This window comes from Oxyura jamaicensis, chromosome 5, assembly GCF_011077185.1.
Source record: "Oxyura jamaicensis isolate SHBP4307 breed ruddy duck chromosome 5, BPBGC_Ojam_1.0, whole genome shotgun sequence".
NCBI classification, from domain to species: Eukaryota; Metazoa; Chordata; class Aves; order Anseriformes; family Anatidae; genus Oxyura; species Oxyura jamaicensis.
Genome location: NC_048897.1, coordinates 16,921,036 through 16,945,492, shown reverse-complemented (window position 1 = coordinate 16,945,492; position 24,457 = coordinate 16,921,036). Strand labels below are relative to the sequence as shown.

At 36.8% G+C, this 24,457-nt stretch overlaps 1 protein-coding gene across 2 annotated transcripts in view; it reads right to left on the bottom strand.

The window, feature by feature from the left end:
• Window positions 1-23,765, bottom strand: part of EIF2AK4 (eukaryotic translation initiation factor 2 alpha kinase 4) — a 37,047-nt gene extending 13,282 nt beyond the window's left edge. Inside the window, exons 1-26 of one of the 2 annotated variants that reach the window (XM_035326578.1) lie at window positions 23,511-23,765; window positions 22,955-23,002; window positions 21,775-21,890; window positions 20,492-20,594; window positions 17,776-17,949; window positions 15,903-15,983; window positions 15,247-15,395; window positions 13,718-13,830; window positions 12,551-12,708; window positions 11,595-12,130; window positions 11,127-11,236; window positions 10,404-10,561; window positions 9,630-10,042; window positions 8,804-8,873; window positions 7,616-7,696; window positions 7,029-7,151; window positions 6,434-6,538; window positions 6,102-6,159; window positions 5,434-5,513; window positions 4,670-4,771; window positions 4,198-4,248; window positions 2,884-3,120; window positions 2,247-2,322; window positions 1,698-1,819; window positions 496-545; window positions 237-405 (exon numbers count right to left, since the gene is read on the bottom strand). In XM_035326578.1, coding sequence (XP_035182469.1) covers window positions 237-405; window positions 496-545; window positions 1,698-1,819; window positions 2,247-2,322; window positions 2,884-3,120; window positions 4,198-4,248; window positions 4,670-4,771; window positions 5,434-5,513; window positions 6,102-6,159; window positions 6,434-6,538; window positions 7,029-7,151; window positions 7,616-7,696; window positions 8,804-8,873; window positions 9,630-10,042; window positions 10,404-10,561; window positions 11,127-11,236; window positions 11,595-12,130; window positions 12,551-12,708; window positions 13,718-13,830; window positions 15,247-15,395; window positions 15,903-15,983; window positions 17,776-17,949; window positions 20,492-20,594; window positions 21,775-21,890; window positions 22,955-23,002; window positions 23,511-23,663 — 3,636 coding nt within the window. In that variant the 5' untranslated portion in view covers window positions 23,664-23,765. The remainder of the gene's footprint in view (window positions 1-236; window positions 406-495; window positions 546-1,697; window positions 1,820-2,246; window positions 2,323-2,883; window positions 3,121-4,197; window positions 4,249-4,669; window positions 4,772-5,433; window positions 5,514-6,101; window positions 6,160-6,433; window positions 6,539-7,028; window positions 7,152-7,615; window positions 7,697-8,803; window positions 8,874-9,629; window positions 10,043-10,403; window positions 10,562-11,126; window positions 11,237-11,594; window positions 12,131-12,550; window positions 12,709-13,717; window positions 13,831-15,246; window positions 15,396-15,902; window positions 15,984-17,775; window positions 17,950-20,491; window positions 20,595-21,774; window positions 21,891-22,954; window positions 23,003-23,510) is intronic. The other variant, XM_035326579.1, reaches the window with a different exon arrangement.
• Window positions 23,766-24,457: the final 692 nt, after the last annotated feature.

The window sequence follows — 24,457 nt, the reverse complement described above, 5'->3', positions numbered from 1 at the left end:
ACATACAAACCTTTGCTTCATTTTAAGTTTACCTACAAAACACATTTTTATTTAAATGACAATGCTCTATACCTCACTATTGACAAAATTTGTGATCACAAAGCTCTATACTTGTTAGAGGACCTATCCTTTTTGAACACAACAGATTGAATATTTACTTAGATTAAAATCTTAGGATGGAAAAAGAGCACAAAATATTTAAAAAAAAAATCAAAAAGTATTATAAGAGAATCTACCTGTAGTACTGGAAACTCTTGAATGATTTCTGAAATGGCATAAATTGTTTCTGCTATAGGCAAAAAACTATTTCCAGTAGATGTAATAATGTCAAATGCACATTCTAGAAGTTCTTTGGGATGACAGCGGTCTAACTTCCGTGGTCTGAAAACTCGCTCTATACAGTATCTAAAGGAAACATTGAAGAACAAATCGGCATCTTCAGTATTCACTGTCATAAAGCAGTGCATCTGTGCAAAGTGTCTCTAAGTCCCTTACCTTTTCAAGTTTGATATGTTGTTTCTAGCTACAAATCTTGCAAAAGGAATCTGAAAAACAGAATACATAAAAATTGTGGAACCAAAACCTTCAATCTGGCTGTGCTCTTAAACTGGAGATGAATTACTACCACACAGTCAACACTTCTATTCTCATGTGTAATAATGCCTTAAATATTTGCCAAAGCCAAATAACATCTATCCTCTTTGTGACAAGCCTTAAAAAAGGCAAACAAACAACAAAAAAACCCGTTCCCTAATAGCTTGGAGAAGGAAACAAGGACCTTTCTTAATTACCCTAATGAACAGAAACTGCATCATCATAAACTTGACTATGAGCCTATTGAAACGTACTAGCAGATATTTTGTCGTTTAGATAAAGACATAAAGGAGTTTTTGTTTAATAAAACTTTGGCCAACACGTTTTCCAAAACAAGCAAGTCCAATAGAAAGATCAATATTGTAGATCCTGCACAAGTCCTTAGCTGTGAATCACACTGTATATATAGCTTGATGTTATAAATGCAAAGGAAGGGTGAGTCACATTGACCTTAAATTAATAATATGGAATATAAAAGGTCGGGTTCTTTAACTGTCAGTAATAAATGAAAAAATAAAACTTAAAGCATTTAGGTTTTAATTAAGCGCAAAGCAATGAACCAAACCAAAATTGCATTTAATTGGGTAGTACTGAATCACAGACGCTAAAATTTCAACTGCACATACAATTCCTCTCCAGAGGAGAATGACCCTTTACAACATTTGCTCAAAAGGAACATAAAACTGGGCAGAATGTTACATACATACTCTAGAAAGACATATAAATATGGGATAAGAAGATTTTCACTGGTCATGGGAAAAGTCCTTTGTCTCACATGTGCAAGAAAAAAATAAAAGCAGCAATGACATCTACCACATTTATAATATGGCATTATTTTCATATGTGGTAAAAAAAAGAAAAAAGAAAGGAAGAAGGAAAAAAAAAAAAAAGCATATTTCTTTTAACAGTTCCAGCTGTGAAAACCAGGAGGACTCATTTTCAGAGCACTAAGAAAAACAAAACAGGCACTGAAAGATAGACTGCTTCAGCAGTTCGAGGAAGTATAAGCATAAACCTAATTCAAGACCAGTAAATCAAAGGTATTGACAAACACCACAGCGCTCTTCAAACCCAGCTTTGCCTGCAGAGAAGATACTACTTACTCTGAGGTCATAAGGAAGCATAACAAGCATCCCACTGTGATCCATGAAATATGAAGCTTCGTTATGTTCGTACAGTTTTTTATTTCTAGGCATTAGCAGTGGAGTATGCAGCTTGATGGCTCCTACACAAAAATATTAAAGTACTTTTACCTCCCATTTCAAAATTAACATCTACTTTTTACAAGTTTATATCATACCTTGCAAGGTTGCTTAATCTCAACCAATACTTTTTAAAAACTGCATTATTTTAAACATCGTTAAATGGTGGAAGAGGAAAGTCTATTAAAGAAACCCATCAACAATGAGATACATTCAAAGACATAATTAAGATTTTGACTGTTCTTTCTATGTAAAATTTGAAACACTCAGATTTGAAGTTAACAGCTACTGGGATGCCAAAATAACAGCAAAAACTATACAGAATTTACAAATGATATGCAACTTCTGAACATACTTTGTGACTCATGTGATAGCAATAAAACCATTCCATTCCCTTGAATCCATTCAGTCATGAAAAAGGAAATGAACAACTTTTGGAAACACACCCACCGTGTCTTTTAAATATCCGGCTGACAATCTCACATACATGCTGCTGTATCTTGGCTGCCCAAATAGAAAAACTACCCTGAAACCATCACAAATAAAAAATACATATATAATTTATATGCAATGTACACTCTATGTAACATAGGTAATAAGTATTCTGCTGTCTTCTCTCACTATAGTCAATTGTAAAGTTTACAGTTTACACACTAAAAAATAACTACAGTTACACAAAGCATTATTTTACTGTGTTATCTTGTATTTTGATTTAGAAAGATTTATGAGCTTGAAGATAGAGAAGGGTTACTTTGGCACCATTAGAAAGGGAAGAAAATAGTCAAAGTCTACAATTTACGTTGGCAATCAGATGCATTAGTTTGACAGAAATTAAGAATAAAGCTTGTTTCTTCATTGAAGAATGAATGTGAGGTTAAATGGGAAGTGGGTATTCAGCCCCCAAAGTAGAGATTTGTAGCATTAAATGGGAACTAATGGGAAGGTTAATCCTAAGAGATTGCAATTATCTCAAACATGCTTTGAGTTTAGCCATATAAACTTCACTTCACTTTTTTTTTTTTTTTTTTTTTTTTTTTAATCCAGTACAGGAGAAAACTCAAAAAAATCCCCTTTAACACCTACAAACCTTCAGCATATCACTGTCATAGGTATAGTCTATAGCTGGAGATATACGCTGTGAAAATATTTGACTCATCATAGTCCGGTAGGCCTTTCCATCCACATTTGCTAAGGTATGGTGGAGTACTTCATGAAGCTCAGACTCTTCCATTTGTGGTGGTGGAAGATGTTCACTTTTTAACAGCTCCACAGCTGTTGGTCGTGCTGCAGGATCATGGTTCAAGAGCCATGTAATAACTGATCTCTACAAATTAAATCAAAATTTTATAGTTTCTTTTATGCTAGTGGTAGTTACCAAAACCTTCTTAGACACATCACACATACAGAACGATACATGCATCAGACTATACAGGGAAAAAAAAAAAAAAAGAAAACAGGGTCTGAATCTTTAAGTTGGGTAATTCTTTGCTTATTCTAAGTATCTTTTATTATGGTATTATCTGAATAAAAAACAACTAAAATTATTAGAAGTTTGTTAGTCCATTTAGGTCTCAAGGGGTGACAGAAATATGTAGTGCCTTTTGCTGTTCTGTGTTATGCAAGCTCTGGCATTTTATTAACAAAGTTAAGAGAAAATACAGTCACATGCATAGGTTTGAGAGTTACAGACATTAAAGAAAGAGAGAATCTTCCCAGCATATTTTGGTAAACTGTACAAAATGGAAATATTTTTTATGGTACTAGTGACAGACAGATTGCTGTTCCACTAGCAAAACAGACAAAAAGTTAATTCTAATGGTTAATGAAAGAGTCCTTGCACAAGGAAGAATTTTTCTTAGATGGTTCAGAAAAAATTACACTGCACCTTATCACTTCATTCCTCTGCCATGGAGGCATGAACTAAATATGATGAGACAAAAAGAAAAAAAAAAAAAAAAAACAACCTCTATTCAAATCTACTGAGTTCTTGTCATCCCAAGTTTCCCAAAAAGCTCTTGGTAGCAATTTTCCAACTAAGAGTGTCAATTTAAGCTATATATCCCTTTCTGTCCTGTGACATGGATCTCTTTCTAAAGTCTAAATTAAGGGTTAAAAAAATATAGTTGCAATTTGTTTATGCCTAAGAAGTAAAAATTGTCCGTGACAGCTTAAAAGATACATATATGTGGGTGAACTCTGCATATGTTTGACTGTACTCAGGGAATTTTGTGGATAAGCATATTTCCATGTCAACTTTACTTTTTTTTTTTCTCCTCACTTTGTTCTAATATCAAGTAATAACAGCTTGAAAGAAATTACTAATTTAGACTTAAGTGGGAAAAATAATAATTAATTCTTCTTGACAGATAATACCTACTAGTTAAAATGCCCTCAAAATTACCTGCTTTGCATGCTTGACTTCGTCAAAGTCTTGAGGAAATACAATATTGGGCTATTAAAAAAAAAAAAAAAATTAATTTGAACAGTCAGTCCAGCTTATGCAAGCTGGTCTTATTTTATGTTCCATATTTTTTAATCAGAAAGACCAAGCATTTTTATTCCAATGGGGGAAAAACAAACAAACAAAATACATGGCATAGTTAGTTTGAAGAGCTAACAGAAAGAAGAATGTTACTGAAATGCCTGAAATGCTGAATACTGACTGATGTTAATAACAAAGAAATCTATATTACATTATGACATCACTAACAGCTCCAATTTTATTATTTCCTTTGTATTCCATATTTTAACTTTTTTTTTCCTTTAAAAAAAAAGCACTCCTCATGGAAACATTTTTGCTATGTTTTGCATCCTTTTCCTTCTCTTAAACTATCTGATGCACAGAATTCAATCTTTTATACCTGTATACTTACCAGTCTAAGCTGACCAAGCACAAAGATCCTTTCTGATGCAGTACTCATGGGGTGGTAAGACATTTCAAAGAATATTATACCCAGACTGAATAGGTCCACTTTCTGTGGAAGACAAAATGGAAATCTAAATGCAGTACCTGTGAATTTTCTGTCAAAGATGACAGCAGAGAAAAATAATATTTTCTTTAAATTTCACATTAGCATAAGAGATGTGTGGGTTGGCTTTTGTTGTTGTTGTTTAATTTTTGTTAAATGATGCAATCAATTAAGATTTGGTAGACTTCAGTATCCTTTATTTTCGCAGCACTGCCATGACATAAAGGGCTCTGTTTCACTTTGAAATCATTCTTGTTTTGAAATTCAGCTAATTTCTGCATATAAACAGGATCCTCCATAAAGAAAATAAAGTACTGCCAACCGCAAAATCACAATCTAGGAATCCACGAGAGCAATATATACTTCAGATTATGATATTTTACTTTAGCTAAAGATGGTAAGATTTCTAACCCATTTACTTATAAAGATTCACCTTTCAACATCAGGTAGTTTGCATGCAGACAGTTACAGCACAGGCCAAATAACTGTCTTGCCTATATCCTTCCACCTTGGCCCCAAAGGAATTTTTCTCATTCCTTTCATTATCTCAGAAGTCCCACCACATCCTTTTCCACCTTGAATTCAGCTTTGTTGATCATGAGTGACCTGCACTGTACATAGTACCTTAGATTCTATGCTGCCTTTTTATTAAGTCTACTTAATCATACCTGATTATATGTAGACTTAGTGTTTCCTTGGACTTCTGGACTGACATACAGCGCAGTACCAACCATCCCTGTCAGACTACCTACACATCAAAAGATAAAAGCATTAGTGTCAAGAAGGCAGGAAAGAAACACAGCAAAGTCAGGAAATCTCACTCATCGTTTGTCTTTGTTGCTTTCATGGTGGCATGCAGTACTTCATGAGAGATACCCAGTCAAGAACAGTTTGCAAAACAGTTCTTACCTTCATATGTCAAGTATACATGCCTGTCTATACTATCTACGTCCTACCTATAGCAATGAAACCAAATAAAACTCTTGAAATTGAGACCAAATAAAAGTCTTGAAATTGTCCTATACAGACAGTTGAGAGAACATAATTACAGATAGAACAGATATACAGGATCTCTATATAACCCACCATAATAAAAGCACCAGTCTGTGGCAGAAGGCTAGGAGTGGAAACAAATTCAATCAGATAACTGGCAAAACTGCTAGATTTTATGTAACGTATCCACCCAGAAGTTAGATTTTTTTTTTCAAAACAAAGAAACAAAATACACACAAAGTCATTTTCAAACAATGACTGTAAGTTCTAACAGCGTACACAATGTTGCAGAAAACAGAACTTTGCTTAAAATCATTTGAAGTAAGCTACTATGTATACTAACCTGAGGGGTCAGCCTTAACAAAACTATCTGAGTGATTTTCTTCTTGTTTAGAGATTGCCTGAAATCAGGAAAACAGATATATTGTACGTGGCACTTGAAATGCTTCTGTTGGCTTTTCTTGCTGCTTTGGTTTGCAGTACACATTTTAATTCTAGACTCTTAGAAATAAAAATATTTATGGCATTCACAATATAAGGTTTGATTAGCATTATTTTCTATTTTAATGTATATTCATATAACATTACATGTAATATTACATATAATCATGTAATATTCATGTAATGTTGCAACACAAAATGAAAGTTGTTTCATTCACTTTCAGCTGTACTCACTGCATTTGCTGGATGATCTGTAGCTAAACCAAAATCACCAATTTTCACATGATCATTGGAATCTAAAAAAATGTTCACAGGTTTCAAGTCTCTGTGGATCATTCCCTGTTATAGCAGGAAAAAAAAACAAAAACAAAAAAGACCAACATCGTATGAAACAAGAAACACAATGCAAAATGTCTAAGTCTTTATAGTAAAAAAACAGTATTACATAATTTAATTATTCTATATATAGTGGAAAACTTAGTGCATTAATCACTGATTATTAATTTTGAAGTAAGACTGTAGTCACTAGCCCAGAAGCTAGAAACAATCTTTTATGTTAACAGATACCTAATGCAGCGTTTTTAAAGGTAGGCTTTTTTTTTTTTTTTTAATGACAAAGGGAAAGATTTGAAGTGATTCATTAAAAAATCAAATTTATGATAATACATTCTAAAACCCTAGAACTGAATAATAATAGGAAGAGTAAGGAAAAAAACTTGCTAATAAACACAATTATATGGAATCCAACGCTCAAAAATGAATAGATGAGTAGAATAGAATGTATCATAACATATATTATGGACAGGTCGTAACTGTCATACTTACTAACCTTTTCATGGATGTAAGCTAACCCATCTAAAATTTCTCGGAAAAGCCTCCAAAGCCGACTGGTGTCTTCATATAATCCTTGGTCAATAGTATCCCTTAATGTGCTCTTTTCACAATACTCCATCTTCAGTTATGCATATGTAGGGGAGGGAGAGAGGGAGAAAAGAGCAGTTTTGTTAAAAAAATAAAAATCAGAAACTTGAGTATGTGAGCATGATAATGCCTGGTTCGGTAAAACACAGTTCAGAAGCAGCTATCACGATAATATTCAGCTGTTTGGAATTTTCTGGAGAGATGTATTTTAGCCAGAAAATCTGAACTTACTTATGGGTCCTATCCCATTTTCAGGGACAACGGTACTAGCTTGTTCAGTAGTCCATTCTCAAACATAAATGTTAAAAACAAGATGAAAGCAGTCTAGGCATAATCCATGTTTAAACCAAACTTCCAAGTATTTTTGGCTTTATTTTACTTGGATCCTTAACTGATTATATTATGCGTATGCACAGCATGTGCAAACAATCATATAAAAATCTAATTCCATCTAGCTGTGCCTCCCTTCCAGACCAGGGCTACAAGCAGACTGACCTGAATGTACAGGTAATGCACTGTCTGAATGACTGGTATCCTGTCTTCTTCGTGGCTACTCTTTTCATTGCCTTCTTCATCCTGTATCACAGTAAAAATAAGAGAAGATATAGCTACAGGAAGCTGTCCAGAGTTCTTTTTAAGCATGCTACTAGTCTTTATTGGGTAGAACACATTCATGAAAACTCTTCTTCTGTGACTGGGTTTTAATATTAGCAAAATAATATATTGACGTTTTTATAACACTGCTGCTCCTAAATCTGCTGGAAAAACAGGTATGACCCAACTCTCACTTTTAAAAGTGAGAACAAATAACATTTTTGTCCTAATTAGACACTGGAAGAAAAGTCTTCCAGAAGATCTAGATAAAATCTAAATCTCAAAATGTGTCATGTTTAAAACAAACAAACAACACCTTTGAAACTGCAATATTCAAAGCGTACCTAGTAAATTTAATAAGGAAAAAAAACAATAACTTTGATATATGATATAAATCCTCTCTATCCTTCCATGATAATAAACGTACTGCCATCTTATTATTAAATATATGTTGAAAGCTTTGTCATGACAATGTACGTTTCAACAGAAAGAAGGAGATAAAGAATCAATGGGAGAATTTTACAAATCATCAGGACTGGCAATGACAGATTCTACATGCTGTAGAAAGTTCTAGGTATTAGCTTTCTATTGATATAGTGTTCTGACTTTTCACTAAAAGTGGTGTGATTCAAAATCTTAAGAACAACTAAAACCTCACATACATTATGCTGACCTCCCATCTCTCTTTGAATGCTACAAACACGTCACCACTCTGTGAAAGTGGCTAGTATGAGCAAATACACTGGTTTACATCCCCTAAAAAGAGAACAGAATTCAACTTCCATATGATGTAAGGCAGTCCAGATGGTAAATTGATAAATCATGTACATACATGTCTTAAACTTGCGCTAACCAGGCTCATGACTACAGAATATGACTCACATTTAGCTCAATGACACTGTGAGAAAAAGAATCCAGATTAGTTGCATCACGTGTATTTTTATGTAGCTCCTGATGGCACATTTGCTATCACGAACATAACCCTGTGCTTACACAAAACATGAAACAAAACCTCCCAAGCAACCTGTTTGCTTGTCAAAGGCTATTTTATGATCTTAGCGTTTTCACTAGCTTTTTCTTTATACTTACTGGAGGATGACCTTTACTGTTTTCATCCTCGTTATCAAAAATTATTTCACTTTCAGAATCTGTGGTTGGCCTATTAAAAAAAAAAAAAAAGAAATGTTTTGGTATTCCTAAAGTAAATATTACCAAAATATTTATCATGAAACCTGGAGCCTATTATTGCTGAAAAAAAATAATTTCCTTCTTTTATTTAAGTTTCTCTTGAAGGACCCTTATATACCTTAAACAAACAAATGAAAACAAAAGTATCCTGCTTGCAAAGCTAAACTTCCTTTGACAGCTCAGTCTCTTAAAACAGAGGCATATATTTACATCAGGAAATTTTCATTTCTGCCTTCACTAAGAAAAACTGAGATAAGTTCACTTATGATCCAATGCTTAATCACCAACAACAAAAACAGAAGTGAAAGAACCACTCCGCAAACACTGCTAGGTATTGAACGTGTTAACAAATCAAAAGAAAAAAAGGATGAGTAAAGTAATTTTCAGGATTTTAAATATTTCTCTGATATTGTTTATTAAAAACATTATGTCTTAAGGTTGGAAGATAGTCCAATGTAAAAGTAAACTGCCATGCATTCTGAAACAGATGCTAAGAAACTTCTAGAAGCCTAAAACAACATTTTCTTTTTATACTGACAGTTTTTAACTACAAATTTTCCTCTCCCTAGCTATCCAACTGCTGGCAAATACAGTAATTTATTACCAGAGGACAGAATGAAAATGCAGTGAACTGTCTCTGACGCAAATCAGAATGGTAAAAGACACAAGCCTGGAATACTCAGCCGTGCTAGTGTTCCCTACAGAGCTAATAATGAAGACTACCTACAAAAAAGAATGTGAGAACACCCCATCGCCATCATCATCGTCATCATCACTGGACTCCTGATCAGCTCTGCTGAACTTGTTGCTGGAGGATCTTTCACATGAAGTACTCCACTCAACTGAACTTGTCAGAACTGGGGGAGGAGCATTGGCTTCCACATCACTTGACTCCTCTGTGGTAAGGATGAGATCTGCTTTGGTGGGCACTCTCTTCTCTTCAGCTGTTTCAGATGATGGAGCAATGGGAGCAGGACTTTCATGTTTTTCTATCCAAGCATTGTAATACCTCACAATATTTTCATGGTTCAAGCGGGAAAGTAACGTTACTTCCCCCTTAATCCTCCGAAACTGCTTGCTGGCAGTGTTTATGCGGATACGTTTAACAGCATAATAGCAACCATCAAGCTTATTTCGCACCTGCAAAATTCGAACAAATCTGACATCAAATGCTTATGAACGCTCTACCAAATAGAGTCTGAAGTAGAATAATTACATGGAAGTGGTAAGTTTTCCCTCCTCCACCTGGGAAATGACTGCAATTCAAATGCCAACTTCCCCATACTGATGGACCTCTCCCTAGGATCCCAGTAATCCCTAACAAAATTTATAAGCCTACTCAATTCCAGATTAAAAAACAAAAACAAACCACAATACAGGTACAGCACACTAGAAAATCATCAACAAAACCAAGTAAATATTGAGTACATTGTTTTGCTTCAGAGAAAACAAGCGCATTCCAAAAAGGATTAAATAGTGGGATATTATTTTTATAGCATACCTTGATGACTGCTCCAAAAGCTCCTTTGCCAAGTAATTTTAGCTCTTCAAACTCATTGTAATAGCGTGAAAATTGTCTCTGTGTTTCTGTGAAGAATGAAGCGCTGGATATCTGACTGCTGGGTACAACTGTTTCAATGCAATCTACACCTGCTGAATCTGTAATGAGGACATCACAGTTACCAGCACTGGTAGTAGTACAGCGGTAAGGCGATAAGGCATTAGGCAACTGTCAAACAAGCATTAGGAGGCAGATAAACCCTAAATAACCAAGTACAACTAAAATCTAGGATACAGAAGTGCTCTGCTGAGTAGAGTTAAGCTCTGGTATAAGAATACACCTTAATACTGTGTTTCATTACCAATGTTAATTATACTGGACAAAGTTAGCAATTTGAACAGAATACAATGAAGGAAGACATCTCACTGAAAAAGAATCTTCTGGGAAGAAAATAAAATCTGACATTTACATGATTCAGAAGGCGGAGGAATTTCCAGGTTTAATTAAATCATCAGCTTTCTCTGCTGATGAGAAAACAACAGTCAGACCACCCCAGCTAGTCATGGACCTATAAGCTGGTGTGGTCCTTAACTTCTCGATTAGTTATTGCAAAGCACTTGTACAAACACAATTTTGATGCTCTAGCACAGCCCAATTTTTCTGTTACTGCAGGCATGTGGTCCAGTTATTATTTAACAGAATACAGAAAAAACTGTTTCTCACCATCTAGATTTTCTTCTGCTACAGGTGTTTTCATTTGTGGAATGTTTATGAAACTATGTTGTAACAGCTGCTGAGGAGTCCATCTTTCCTTATCTTCCAAGCAAACACATCTGTTAGCAACCCAAAAAGAGAACTGTTCAAAGAACTATCCCAGATCAGACCTAAACGTTCAAACAGATTTCTGTTAAGGAATGATCACCTTTATCAATTCTGATGGAATCAGAGGCAAAGAGAGACTAATGACTTATCCACACAAAGCTGGTGGCAGAACAGAGCAGAAGAGAGCAGCAGATCTGTTCTCCTGAATCCCAGATTAGCAGCCTGAGAAAGAAAACACCTCTTCTCTAAAAAACGACTAGTGACATAGGGGGATTTAGCTGATCTTTTGAAAAACTGTTCAAGCCTTAAAAAAAATAATAATAAAAAATATAAAAGAGAAGAAGATACAGGAATGCAGCAAACACGTACTTTTCCAGAAAGTCTTGGAAGTCAGCAGGTAAATTGCTAGGAACAGCAACTGGATATTCCTTCGTTACTTGGCCCTGGCTGAGTGAAAGCAGAAGCAAGCCCAGACTCCATACATCTCCTTTTTTTCCAGGTTTGCTGGGAAGAGAATCCTCACTAAAACGAACTTTGGTTTGCTCAAAAACATCTGCTTTGCAGATATCAGCTAAGCGCTTGGAAATGCTGTAGTCTGTCACCTTGATGTTTCCTTCAGCATCTACCAGGATACTGGAAGCACAAAGAACTTTGTGCACTACTGAATTACTGTGCAAGTAGTCGAGAGCTGACAAAATCTGGGTCACATAATGGCGCAACTGCTCAATTGGAACCGGAGTCTCTTTGTGCAAGTATGTAGAAAGGCTGTAACCACTTATGTGCTCCACTAAAATGTCCACCACAATTGAATCATCCCGTTCTTTAAGGTTCATACATATATAATGCACTATGTTTGGGTGACTTAGCTTTGTCAGTGAGCTGAACTCTGTCTCTGCACCCTGAAGCTGTTAGAGAAAAACAACATAACATGCATTGTGTCATATTTCATGAACGCACAATTAATAAAATAGATAATACAAAAAATATATATACAGTATATGATATCCTCATCCTTATGTGAAAAGAATGCATTGTAGACAAGGGACAAGAACAACTCTAGTTTCTGCCAGGCTCGTTTGATTTCCTCTTTCTTCAGAATTGTAATATTTTATTTATTCATACTTGCAAGTACACTTCCTTGGAGCTGTATTGCTTTAAATGTACTCCTGAATACCCCAACATGTTAATTTTCCTCTGAAGTGGAAAACTCTGAACTTTTCAGGCTCATCACCACCCTCCCAAGCTTAATACAAATTAGCAGTTTTATCAAAAGCATTGAACACCCCCTAAACTTTATCAAGCCAAGTGCAACCTATGGGCATTACCTGCTTCTTACACTTCTCAACCTTTTCTCTCTCATGCGTTGTAAGAAATTTTCCCATCTTTTTTTGCCAGTGTAGAACCCACTCATATACTAAAACAAAGTCTCCACTGTGAATTTCCAATGCATTGTAGACTGATTTACCAAGCTGTTCATCCTTGCCTATATATGAAGGGAGAGAAAAGGAAGACAGTTTCTCTTTTTTCCTAAAGGCTTAACAAGAGCTCCTGCATATGCTAAAGAAACACTGCTTTCTACAGTTCCTGAAATGTAGAACTAATTGCAACTAAACAAAATCTGTACCTAAATGTGTCCTGAAAAATATCAGCTCTGATGAATGTGAATTCTATGTAGATAAAATAAACTCATACTATTCAAATGAAAACTACAGCATATTGGCAGAAATTGCTGCACCTTTTAAGAATTTTAGGTTTCAGTAACTGAATACTCTTCACACTGAACAAATGCCAAACTCCATGGACATAACTGTTCATCGTCAAACTGCAATATAATAAAATTATTTTTGCACCAGAGACTTTTAGATTGCTTATCCTGCCACTGAAAAAGAACAACAAAAACATTTTATGGTCCACTTACATGGCAATCCACAGAGGCCTTTCATCTCCAAAAGTCTCCTACCCTTGCATATATTTAGTTGTCACTAGAACTGCTGCTTTCATTGCATTGCTATCAGCAGCCATGATAGGAGAAAAAGCCTGTATCCCTAACCCTGCTGTTACCACTAGTTTCACATTATTGAAAGTTAAATGATTTCTTGCTTGGTGGCAATGTGTATTTGACAAGCTAGCTATTTATTTAAATTAAAACAAAACAAAACAAAACAAATACAAACAAACAAACAAAAAATTTGGGGGATTATTTTAGTTATGAAGAGAATATAAAACGTTGAGAGGGTGTTTTTTTGGTATTGCTATTCAGTTAAGTAATTGTTTCAGAAGCAGATTTTTACTTAAAATAATCTTAAGAAAGCATGAAATATTTATCACAAAGTAATTTTGCTTATTAATCCTTCCCAATCCTGGCTGTGACATTTCATATTCCACAACAATTTGTTGTGCTACTTTGTACATAGTAACATTGTTCAAGTTCTCCCGCCCCCCCAAACAGCTCCCAAAACAGCATTTCATGCTGCAAATGTTATTTTGCTTACCTAAACATTTTCCTTTATGGACAGTAAGTTGCCCAGCACTTGTGCTGAAGTTCAAAACCTCGTAATTGCTGGTGGACTCTTCATTATTACCAACAGAAAACTGGCGTTCTCGCCTGCAACGTGGACAGAACATGTTTCTCTGTTTCAAAAAAATATTGTTGCAGTCCCTAATTCCTAAATGCAGCATTTCTGCAACAGGATTAGTTTTCAGACACTTTTGTATCCAATCATAACATTCATCAAAGACACGGAGTTAGTGTAAACATCTGATTAGAAATACAGCACTTTACAAACAACAACATTTTGCACTGGGTGTCTAAAATCAAAGCCAGGAATTGAATTAGCAAGTTTAATCCAAACCTTAAAACTTCTGCAGCTGAGGATGACAACTTCAGTTTGGAAAACATAATAGTAATAACAACAACCACCACCACAACAAACATATTACTGCTCTAAAAAATACCTAAGTATGCCTTGATTTGTGTTATCTTTCAAGACATAACAGAAAGCAAATATATGCAGTTTTAAAAAAATCATTCCAGCTTTAGCTTAGTTATTTTTCCCAGCTGAAAATGGGTTTGCCATTTGCTTTTACTCCTCTAAATTAATCCTGCAAGAAGGAGAAAGTTTTTCAGAAAACAAACAAAAACCACACAAAATGCCAAAACAACAACAACAAAAACCAATGAAGTGGAACATTCCAAACATTCTCACATGCATGTATGGAGCTGCATTTAATATCAGAAAGAACTCAAGACCACTAACGTAAACCAACCTCCATTACATCTTAGTACAATCTACTTCAAAATAGAAGTGTCACCATTACACAGTGTTTCCTCCAAATAAATGCAATTATGTATACGGATCACAAGAGTTTATGAAGGGTCACGTAGAAACTCCTTCAAAATACCAAATTTAAGAAAAAAGAAAACAAAAAACATACATCGGAGATGTCACTGCACTAGAGCTGTATAAAGAACAGTATCTAAAGAAAGCATCTGGCCTTCTGAACTCAAATATACTTTATAAATGAAATTAAAAACATTTAAAATAATCTTCTGAAAGTTTAAGTCCCAGTAGACAAAAATTCAGGTGTCATGAACATACAAAGGGCACCAATGTCCTTGTAAAGACAGACCTAAGAAAACTAAACAGGCTTAGCTTTTGCTTAACTTCACAAATATGGTACCAGGGCACTTCTAGACAATTTTTGATTATTTTTATCATTGTTAGAATAAGTAACTCCGCCTTTTTGTATTTTTGTTAAGAACACAAAATGCAAAGAAGACATAATGTAAGAACAGTTGTGTGGTAAATCAGTATTAGTCCATTAATTCAAAGGTAAAGCATAGTAACACAAACTTTTGAGACGTCTCATTCCACAAGCACAGACAGCATCTCATTTGATTATACTAAGATTAGCAATGAGATAGGAAAGCGGATTTCCGGATTATCAAACGCTATAGAGAAACAACTGCCAAATACAAACTGTGACAAAAAAAAATCCACATGCAAAGTGACATACATACTTTGAACGCCCAGCTGAATTTGGGCGGTGTTTATTATTCACTCCATGTTCCAAACAGTTCCCATTCAAACTGGAAGCAACTTTGTACCCTGCAGCATCTCTCCTGTGAGAATTTTCTTGACTTGTCTGAGCAGCTATTTCCAGACGTTCCTATAAATAAGGAAAAATACTGGTTAAGTACAGAAGCTATCCTCAAAATATGTGGGTACACTTGGCTACTATTCTATAAAGTCATACAGATCACAGAAGAAAATAGGTTTCCATAATAAATGTACAGGTGAAGCTGAGGAAGAAGTGCTGAGATTCAGAAAGCACATTTCAGCACTGTCTATGGGCAGGAATGTAAGGATGCTTTGCAATGAAACTGTTAACACGTTACCATACTAGATTTATTCTATGTCTATTTAAAAATATCCATCTCAGAACATTACAAAGATGCCACTAAATTATTTTCCCTTACAGTTAGTTTTATTTCAGAAATAAATTCCATGAAATCAAGAACAGAAGATGGTATTTTAACCTAGATCTAATAAAAGCATTGGATGAGAGAAGATACCAAGAACAGTGGAAACATGTTATTCTTTCAAATTTCTGTGTGCTACAGAGTTGACAAAAAGGTATTGCATTTTTTTGGGGACACCTGCTTAGAAAGAATACCTGTTTGGCAATCTCCTTCTTTTTTCTTTCTTCTCTTTTCTCTTCCTCCCGTCTCTGAATCTCGTTAAGGATTTCACGTTGCTGAAATGAATTTCAGTGCTGTTAAACATGCAACAAACAGTACATACAATGCAACAGCTAATCTTACCTTGTCAAAAATCTAGGATATTGATTTCACAAAAGTGTTAGAGTATTTGTAGATCTCAGAAGAATAAAATTAAATAATAATAATAATAAAAATCAGCTCTCCTGAGGAAGTTAAGACCAAATAGCATCAATTGTATGATGAAGGTGAATGGAATTCAGACAAAAGAAAATAACTTCTACTGATAGATCCAACAATAACTATTATGTCCATATTCCCACAGTGTGGAGATTTCACACCACAATTCTCTTTGTGACCCAGATGAATGCCCTCACTTCTAGTGCAGAATAAATATGTCTCTTAGATTAGATTTATTGCTCTCTAGAGAAGTTTGTCATAGTGAATATAGCAGTCAATCTGTGGTGAAGGAAGGTAGGATTATCTGTGTATCTGGATAATACTTCCTAGTTTAAGATGGAACACACTGAATGTATTTGTATAAGGTCCTCTTTATAAATGGTTTCCATAGGATCATTAATCAACATTCAGGTTTGCTTCAGTATTGCAAACATTCAAGTTTGCACAAGTATTACTCAGTGCTAAAAATTCATCAGTATAATGTTACAACAGCAGATAGTTCATGTGGTACCTATTGGTCAGAGCTGTCAGTGTCAGTTGATAAGATATAATTCCTTTAAACTTATGGATATGCAGGATGATTTACAAAATCATGATTGTATAGAGGGTGGTTTTACTCAGCTGGGCAGCTGAGCTCCACCACAGCTGCTCTCCCCCTCCTCAAAGGGAAAGGGAGAGAAAAAACGATAAAAAGGGCTCAAGGGTTGAGATAAAGACAGGAAGATCACTCAACAATTACTGTAATGGGCAACACAGACTCAGTGCAGGGAGATTAGAGAAATTTATTGCTTAATCCTAACAAGATAGAGAAGTGAGAAACAAAGAAAACAAACTAAAAAGACCTTCCCCCTATCCACCTCCTTCCCTTAAGCAGCGCAGGGGAACAGGAAATGGGGGCTGAGGTCAGTCCCTAACCCTTCGCCTCCACTGCTCCTTAATGGTCCCTCTCTGCCCCTGCTCCACGTGGGGTCCCTCCCACAGGATGCCGTCTTTCCCAAACTGATCCTGTGAGGGCTGCCCACAGGCTTCAAGAACTGATCCAACATGGGTCCATCCATCAGAAGCAAACTGCTCCAATATGGGCCCCCACGGACAGCAGCTCCTGCCAGGCCACGTGCTCCTGCGTGGGCTCCTCTCCATGGGCTGCAGCTCCAGCCTGGGGCTTCCTCCTGCAGGGGTCCTCCACAGGCCGCAGCCTCCTTTAGGGCAGATCCACCTGCTCCACCAGGAGCTCCTCCACAGGCTGCAGCATGGAAACCAGCTCCACTGTAGCACACCATGGGCTGCAGGTGAACTTCTGCTCCAGCACCTGGAGCACTTCTCCCCCCTCTTTCTTCACTGACCTTGGTGTCTGCAAGGCTGTTTGTTTCTCACTCCTCACTCCCCCAGCTGTTGTTGCACAGCAGTTGTATTTTTCCCTTTCTTAAATCTGCTCTCACAGAGGTGCAAACACCGCTCATTGGCTTGGCTCTGGGCAGCAGCAGGTCCCTTTGGGGCTGGCCCTTATCTAACAAAGGGCAGCTTCTGGATTCTTCTCACAGAAGCCACCCCTGCAGCCTCCCGCTAGCAAAACCTTGCCACATAAGTCTACTACAGATTGTTAAAATAACATAAACAATACAGGGTTATTCATACTTTAATTTCTCTTACCTCCTGCTCCTCTCTTCTTTTAACTTCTTGTGCCCTACGCAATTCCTCCTGAGCCAGCCTTTCTTGTTCTTTTTGATGATTTTTTAGCATTTCTTCGTGAAAAGACTTGGAAGGTGGTTTATTATACTCACTGAGAAATGATTGTATGTGGCCTGCAAGTTCAAATATCATCACCTGAAAGAAAATAAACGTGAATGACATGCAGAGCTCAAACTAGTTGGAAGAACAAGTTCAAAGAACATCGTAAAATGATACCCCACTTGGAAAAGCAATACAGCAGCAGCAGTGTGTGACTGTTCATTTTGTTACTTACCAGATTAATTTACTGTATTTCAGTACTTTTTGTCAGAGCTATTTATTAATGAACTGTAACATGAAAAATCCCTGATCACAGTAGCACAGACGGTGAAAATTACTGAAAGACAAATTTAAGCACTTTCCCCCTTCCCTCCCTGCAAAATCCCTTTTCTTATCTCCTTCTTTTAGATATATTTTCCTATTCATAAAGATACATGTTTAAGACATACCAACGACAACAGAATAAATCCTTTAAAAATTGTCTATCACTGTAGCTACTACTACTACAAAATAGTTGCTTTTTCATTTATAACATGAAATCCAATCCTTTCTCTACAATCTAGCCTCACAGTTAGAAGTGTAAAGCCACGTAAGGCATTTCACATTTCTAAAACTACAACTGCTAAAATAAGAACTGCACTGAAACCTTAGCTAAATTCTGCTGCACAGCTTGCCAGGATGAAATCATTTTTCAGTTACTGTTTATTGAACTAGGTATACAGTGATGGCCTATTGACCCATCAGGACTTAAGCTTTCATCAGTCTAGTAGCATATCTCTATTAATTCAAGCAGTCCACAGTATTAGTAGGCCATTGCAACTCCAAAACTGAAGAACACATTAGAAAGATACATCCCAACAGACTCAGAAGCAGCACTGAGCTCAATTTGCATGTATAGCTGGAAGAACTGCCATACTGAATTGTACCATCTGCCTCTAACAGGCTGACATTTCAAACATCTTCAAACAATGAAACACCTTTTTTAAAAACAAGAATGAAGATAGAAGGCAATTCAGAACAGAAAGAATAGCACAATATTCATATGTCTGATGTACAAACTAGATTATCTTTCCCAGGTTACTCTTCAAAATGCAAGGCAAACATGCATGTGCAAACATTTGAAAAAAGACAAAATCCCAATAAATAATAATAATAAAAAAAAACATCTGTTGTTCAGTTTGACAGGTAACTGAAGCATTTTCATTTTTTCAGTATTGATGAATACAGTTTAATAAAGCATTATCTGCCAAGGCAGAGAGAATAGTTGACTCCCTTTCCCTGTAGAGAAAATAATGCAAGACTACATTTTGTATTGCATTAATCAAAAATGTGTACTGTATATGTAACTTACAACTGTATCTGCATGTTTCTGGATCAAGCAAGATCTTCCCTCTTGATAATTATTAGAAAAACCTGTAACATTTTTGTAGCTTCTTTCAATTAGATCAGAAATAAAAATAGGATTTAAAGCCCTACAAGCCAATAGGCTCTCCTAAGGTCAATTGTGAGCAGATTGAGAATATATGTCATAGTTTTGTGGTTACTTCAGAAGTTTGAACGTTGTTTCTAGTATTTGCTATAATTGTCCATAGCACAGTCATTATAAAAAAAAAAAAAAAAAATCTTGGCCATTAAATATAATGAACAAAACTGTATCTGGCTAGAAGTATCGTTCTTTTGAAAGTATCTGTATTAAAGTTGGCCAAAAAAAAAAGTGTAGTATACAAAGGGAAAAAGGCATAGATGTGGCAACACTAAAACAGGAGCAACCCCTGCCAAATTTGTTTAGTTGACAGGCTTAAGAAAATGAAAGCAGAATATTATTAGAGCATATAGTAACTTCCACAGCTGTGTATCTTTCACGTTCAAAAAGGCAAATAGAGCAAATCAAATGTGCTCACCTATAACATTTCCACATATAGATAAGAAATATGCCATAAACCCTGCTTTCACAAAGAATTTGATGTTTGCTACTAACTCTTTGAATCATTTCTGTTCTCAGCAACAATGTAAAAAGCTATCCCTAATACCAAACACACCTGGGGAGCTATAAAATCCTTTAAAAATAAATACAACTTCTATGCTTCACATATTTCTCTACCTTTCTCTTTTTACCATATTCAAGGGGGAAGTCAAGCATCAATATTCCTAACCACAGTAGAAAAAAAAGGCACAATGGCATGGAGTGACTGTGCTACAGCCCCAGAAGAAGTTAACTGTTGAGCTGGTATTATAATCATGGTCTCTCACCCTCCAGTTCAGCATTGGATGAACCAGATCATACTGAAAAACTCCCTATGTGGTCAGTTTGTTTTAAAAGCTATAGCCACTTACAGTACTCAGATTAATCTGAAAAGTGCACAAAGTTCTCAGTTTTAGCGTTAGTTACTGCCTTTCATACTGTGGAATAACTAGGAACAAACGGAACCTTTAAATCTGCCTTTAATCAGGGATAAAGCTTGCATTTTTATACATACCCTGTATTTTGGAAGTGTGCAAATTCTTAACTTTCATTAAACAGAAACATTTATAATAAAAGAGGTAAATCATACTTCCAACATGGATGTATTTCACTATATTATACATTTTTTAGAACTAGTTAGGACCAGAGCATATTTCTCAAGTGAAAAGTTCTTACCTCTCCACAGCGCTGTTTTGCCAGTTCAGCCAGTCTGGATTTTAATTCATTTATTTTCTCATTTGACAAGCCTTTTGCATTTTTCAGTTCTATTTCAGGGACACTGGGGGAAAGCAACAGAACATAAAGAATGTCCTTATTAAAAAAAAAAAAATGTAAAAAGCTACTGTGTAAGACAGAAAGCAGGTAAAAAATGGTCAGCGATGGAAAAGGAATGGAGTTTATAGTCACTTGGCAATTGGTCAATGCTCAGTGAGGCAGGACATAAATATTACATATATGATATGAAATCAGAGATGTGATTTTATACTCATTAATTTTTCCAGTTGCACGGTACTTGTCAGCTACACATAGCAGAACTTGTAAGGAAACCTCCACAGTCTCTTATGATTCAGCTAGCTCTTAACTAGTAATTTATGTAAGAGTTCTTTGCAAATATTACTAGCATAATATTTAGGTGTTTAAAATTTATCACCACTATACAAGTGACAAAAACATAAAGACATGTGCAATAAGTAAGCAAAAGAAAAAAAATGTTTATGGGAACAAGTAAAGCATCTGTAGCTATCCTAACTTAAACAAACAAACAAACAAAAAAAGAAAGTAGAGGGGCTGCTATGCCCCATGCTACAGCGTATAACTGAGCTGTCACTTGGCTGGGAACAGCGCTTCCCTTGTACGCCCCTCAGGCCACAGTACGAATAGATGGGCTAAAGGCAGCTCTGCTGTGGACGCAATCAGTGACATAAGGACTGAATGGAACATCTTGGTCAGTGCCTGTACTGCAATTCTATACCCCAAAATTACTCGCTGACCCAAAACACTAGGAGTGCTTATTATCTGCAATTCTTTTTACTTTCTCCGTGGAGATTCCAAGAGCAGAAAACAGGAATAGCAGGTATGAGTAGGACAACAGATTGTTTTAAAATTAAAGAGTCAGTCCCACTATCAGCAGAATAGGTCATGAGCTGAACAAGTTTCAAAACAGCACTAAGATGCTAACAGGTACACCTGTACTTACTTATCTTCAAGTTACAGCTCAGGGCTGCGATCTTTTCCCGACAAATGTAGCCCTATTATTGTCCATTGCACAAGAGACCACATCCAATTCAGGCACAAAATCTTATGGTCACCCCTCATACCACAGGCTGAACAAATACAGACATGCAGAAAGCAAAAATACGCAACGAATGAAACTCCATGTTCTTCCAACATACATTTCAATACGGAAAAGAGAGAAATGTTCACAGAAAAAAAAAAGTTATATTTTAATGTATACTCACGTATCAGGGTAGGTATGTGGACACTTGACCCACAGATCAACTTTGGCATATACTTCATTACCACCTGTTAATCCCTGAGGATGCAGAACTAAATTAATTTCAGGAGGTTGTCGTACCTAAAATGGAAAACAAAGCTTTGATGTAAAAATTTTGTTGTTGTTTTAATTGAAGCAGGAATCATTGCACACAACTCTCACAACCTGTATCATGACAGAATTGAGGTTAGACCATCCAAACCACGAAAATAATACACTAATGTGTTGATACTGCTCAGTGAAGCTGAGCTGGTTCTTTACCACAGCTTATCCAATAAATTTTAGAACGTTTTCAGGTAAGTGCAGTTACAGTTAATAGAAAGATGAGTCAGACTGAGCAAGAAGGAGGCTTAATAATAAAATCTTCCTATTTTGCTTACTGTAGGCTAGTAGTAGAAAAAAGTTAACAATCTGTGACAGGTTATTTGTGTAATATCACAAATTAATACATTCAACGTATGAATGAAATTGTTCCTTTCCTGTTTGTTTTAGCTCACTAACAAACACCAATCAGTATTTTCTGATATGACGATAGACTATAACATCACATCTTGTTTGGCCAAATAGATAGATTTGTTGTATTTATATTTTTAGCATAAAATGTAATTTTTATTAGTATTGCCCTTCCTGCCATTCTCTTGAAATTGCATTTTTTTTTTTTTATTTAAGTAGAATATTGCCATATAAAGATTCTAAACTTTTTCTTTTCAATTAGAATTGTATTTTATTTTTTTAAAGGGAACGGACCTTAGTAATGTTAGGAACAGGTATGGAAATAAGATGACATAGAAAAACAAATATGGGAACAACTTAAAAGATAGTCATTATCCCCTCTACTTTGCCGTTGCATTTCCAAGGGGAAAAAGTACAGGTAAAGTCAAAAGCATGTCAGGTATGAATTTAATGGGGTGCGAGACCAGCAGCACTGCTAAGAACTCGGGAATTTACTGACATTGCTAGCATTAAATTCCAGCCCCTTTCTTCCCCCCCCAAAAAAGTCACCAGTTTCTGCAAGAATTTTAGGTTTGGGTGTATGGCAGAAAAAACATTAGCAGCCATGATACTTTGTAAAAACTAAAGACAAAGAGGACAGACAAACGATAGTAACAGTGAAATTTGGGGGGACTGATGTAAGTGACCAGTACCTCCGGGTACAGGAGAACAGAGCCACCAGATGCAGCTGGAAAAAAATTCTCAAGAAGACATTGCAGACATGAAAGAGAAATGGAAAAGAGTAATGAGTAGTAGACCTGGGCAATCAATTGTAAGTAAAAAAGAAATACTGTAAAAAAAAATGAAGTGTAAGTATTAAGTTCTGATGGGAAACAGCCACAGTGCAAGTAAGCCATGGTATAGAGCAAATGTGCAGAGATCAGCAACATGTATGCCGAGGAGATGAATGAGTTAAGCAGGTATGTAAGTAGTCAGCTAAGGAATGAATTCGGAAGCATTAAAAAAAAAAAAAAAAAAAAAAAAAAAAAAAGCCAATTAATTAAAACCCGCTCTGTTCCTCTCCAGAACGGAGACCTGTTTCTCTGGGCTTCCCATTCAGCCGGGAGGCAGGAGGACGAGGGGCCGCGGGGATAAAACCCATAATAAATGAAATAAAGCCCAGCGAGGCGGGCGGATAAAGCACGGCCACCGAGAGCCGCCGCAGGCCCGCCGCCTCTCCGCACCGCGCCGCGGGGCCCCGCTCGCTACCTTCCAGGCCCGGCCCTGACGCAGATCCTGGAAGTCCTGCCCGTAGATGGACTCCAGCGCCTGCAGCTCGTTCTCCTGCCGCAGCTGGTAGCTCTCCGCCGGCTCCGCGGCCGCCTCCGCCGGCAGCAGCCGCGCGCCGCTCGGCCGGGCCATGTCAGCTCCCCGGGCGGCAGCGGGCGGCCGCCATGGCGGGCGGCCCCGCGGCGCTGCCACCCTGCGAGCGGCGCCGGCTCCGCGGCGGCGGGAGGAGGAGGAGCCCGGGCCGCACGGCCCCGCTCCCGGCCTGGTGGGGTGTCCGGGGGCGGCGGGGCGAGGGCTGGGGCTTCTCTGGTGACTTCCACCCGGAGGTGGAGCGTGAGCACCGCAGGGTTTTTTTTCTGGCTGAACGCCAGGCGAGGCCACAGCCTGCGAGCAGCCCCGCTGTCCTCGGGTGTCGGTGGTGGGACGTGGCAGAGAGGCAGCGGGAGCTGTCAGGGAAGCGGCGGCGAGCAGAAAGGAAACGTGCTTTTCTTCAGCGTTTTCCTTCTGCTGAACAGGAGGATGGTGAGAAGATGAGGTCACCTTTTAAGTTTTGCGATCCTGACAAAAATACCCTAAGTAAATTTAAACATATACGTTTATGCATTAGGTGTGCATTCCCTGGCAAACAAAAACGTTATAGTAGTCCATAACTTGCTACCCTGAGGCTATATATCATACTTCTTGCTTTACTGACCTTTGCATACAGGCTTTTTGTTCTAAGTAGACTACCTAAGGAGGGACATATTCTACTGAGTAGTCTCTATAGCTCTGTTAGCCCTTCTGAACGTGAGAACTTGCTACATGTGTACTTTAGTTTGAAAGAAATGGAAAGATAAACAAAGTTCACGCAGTCCCAGCTGGTATTCTAACTTATTTACTAATTGCTAGTTTTATGACTGCATCATGTTATTAGTAAAAATAAACAA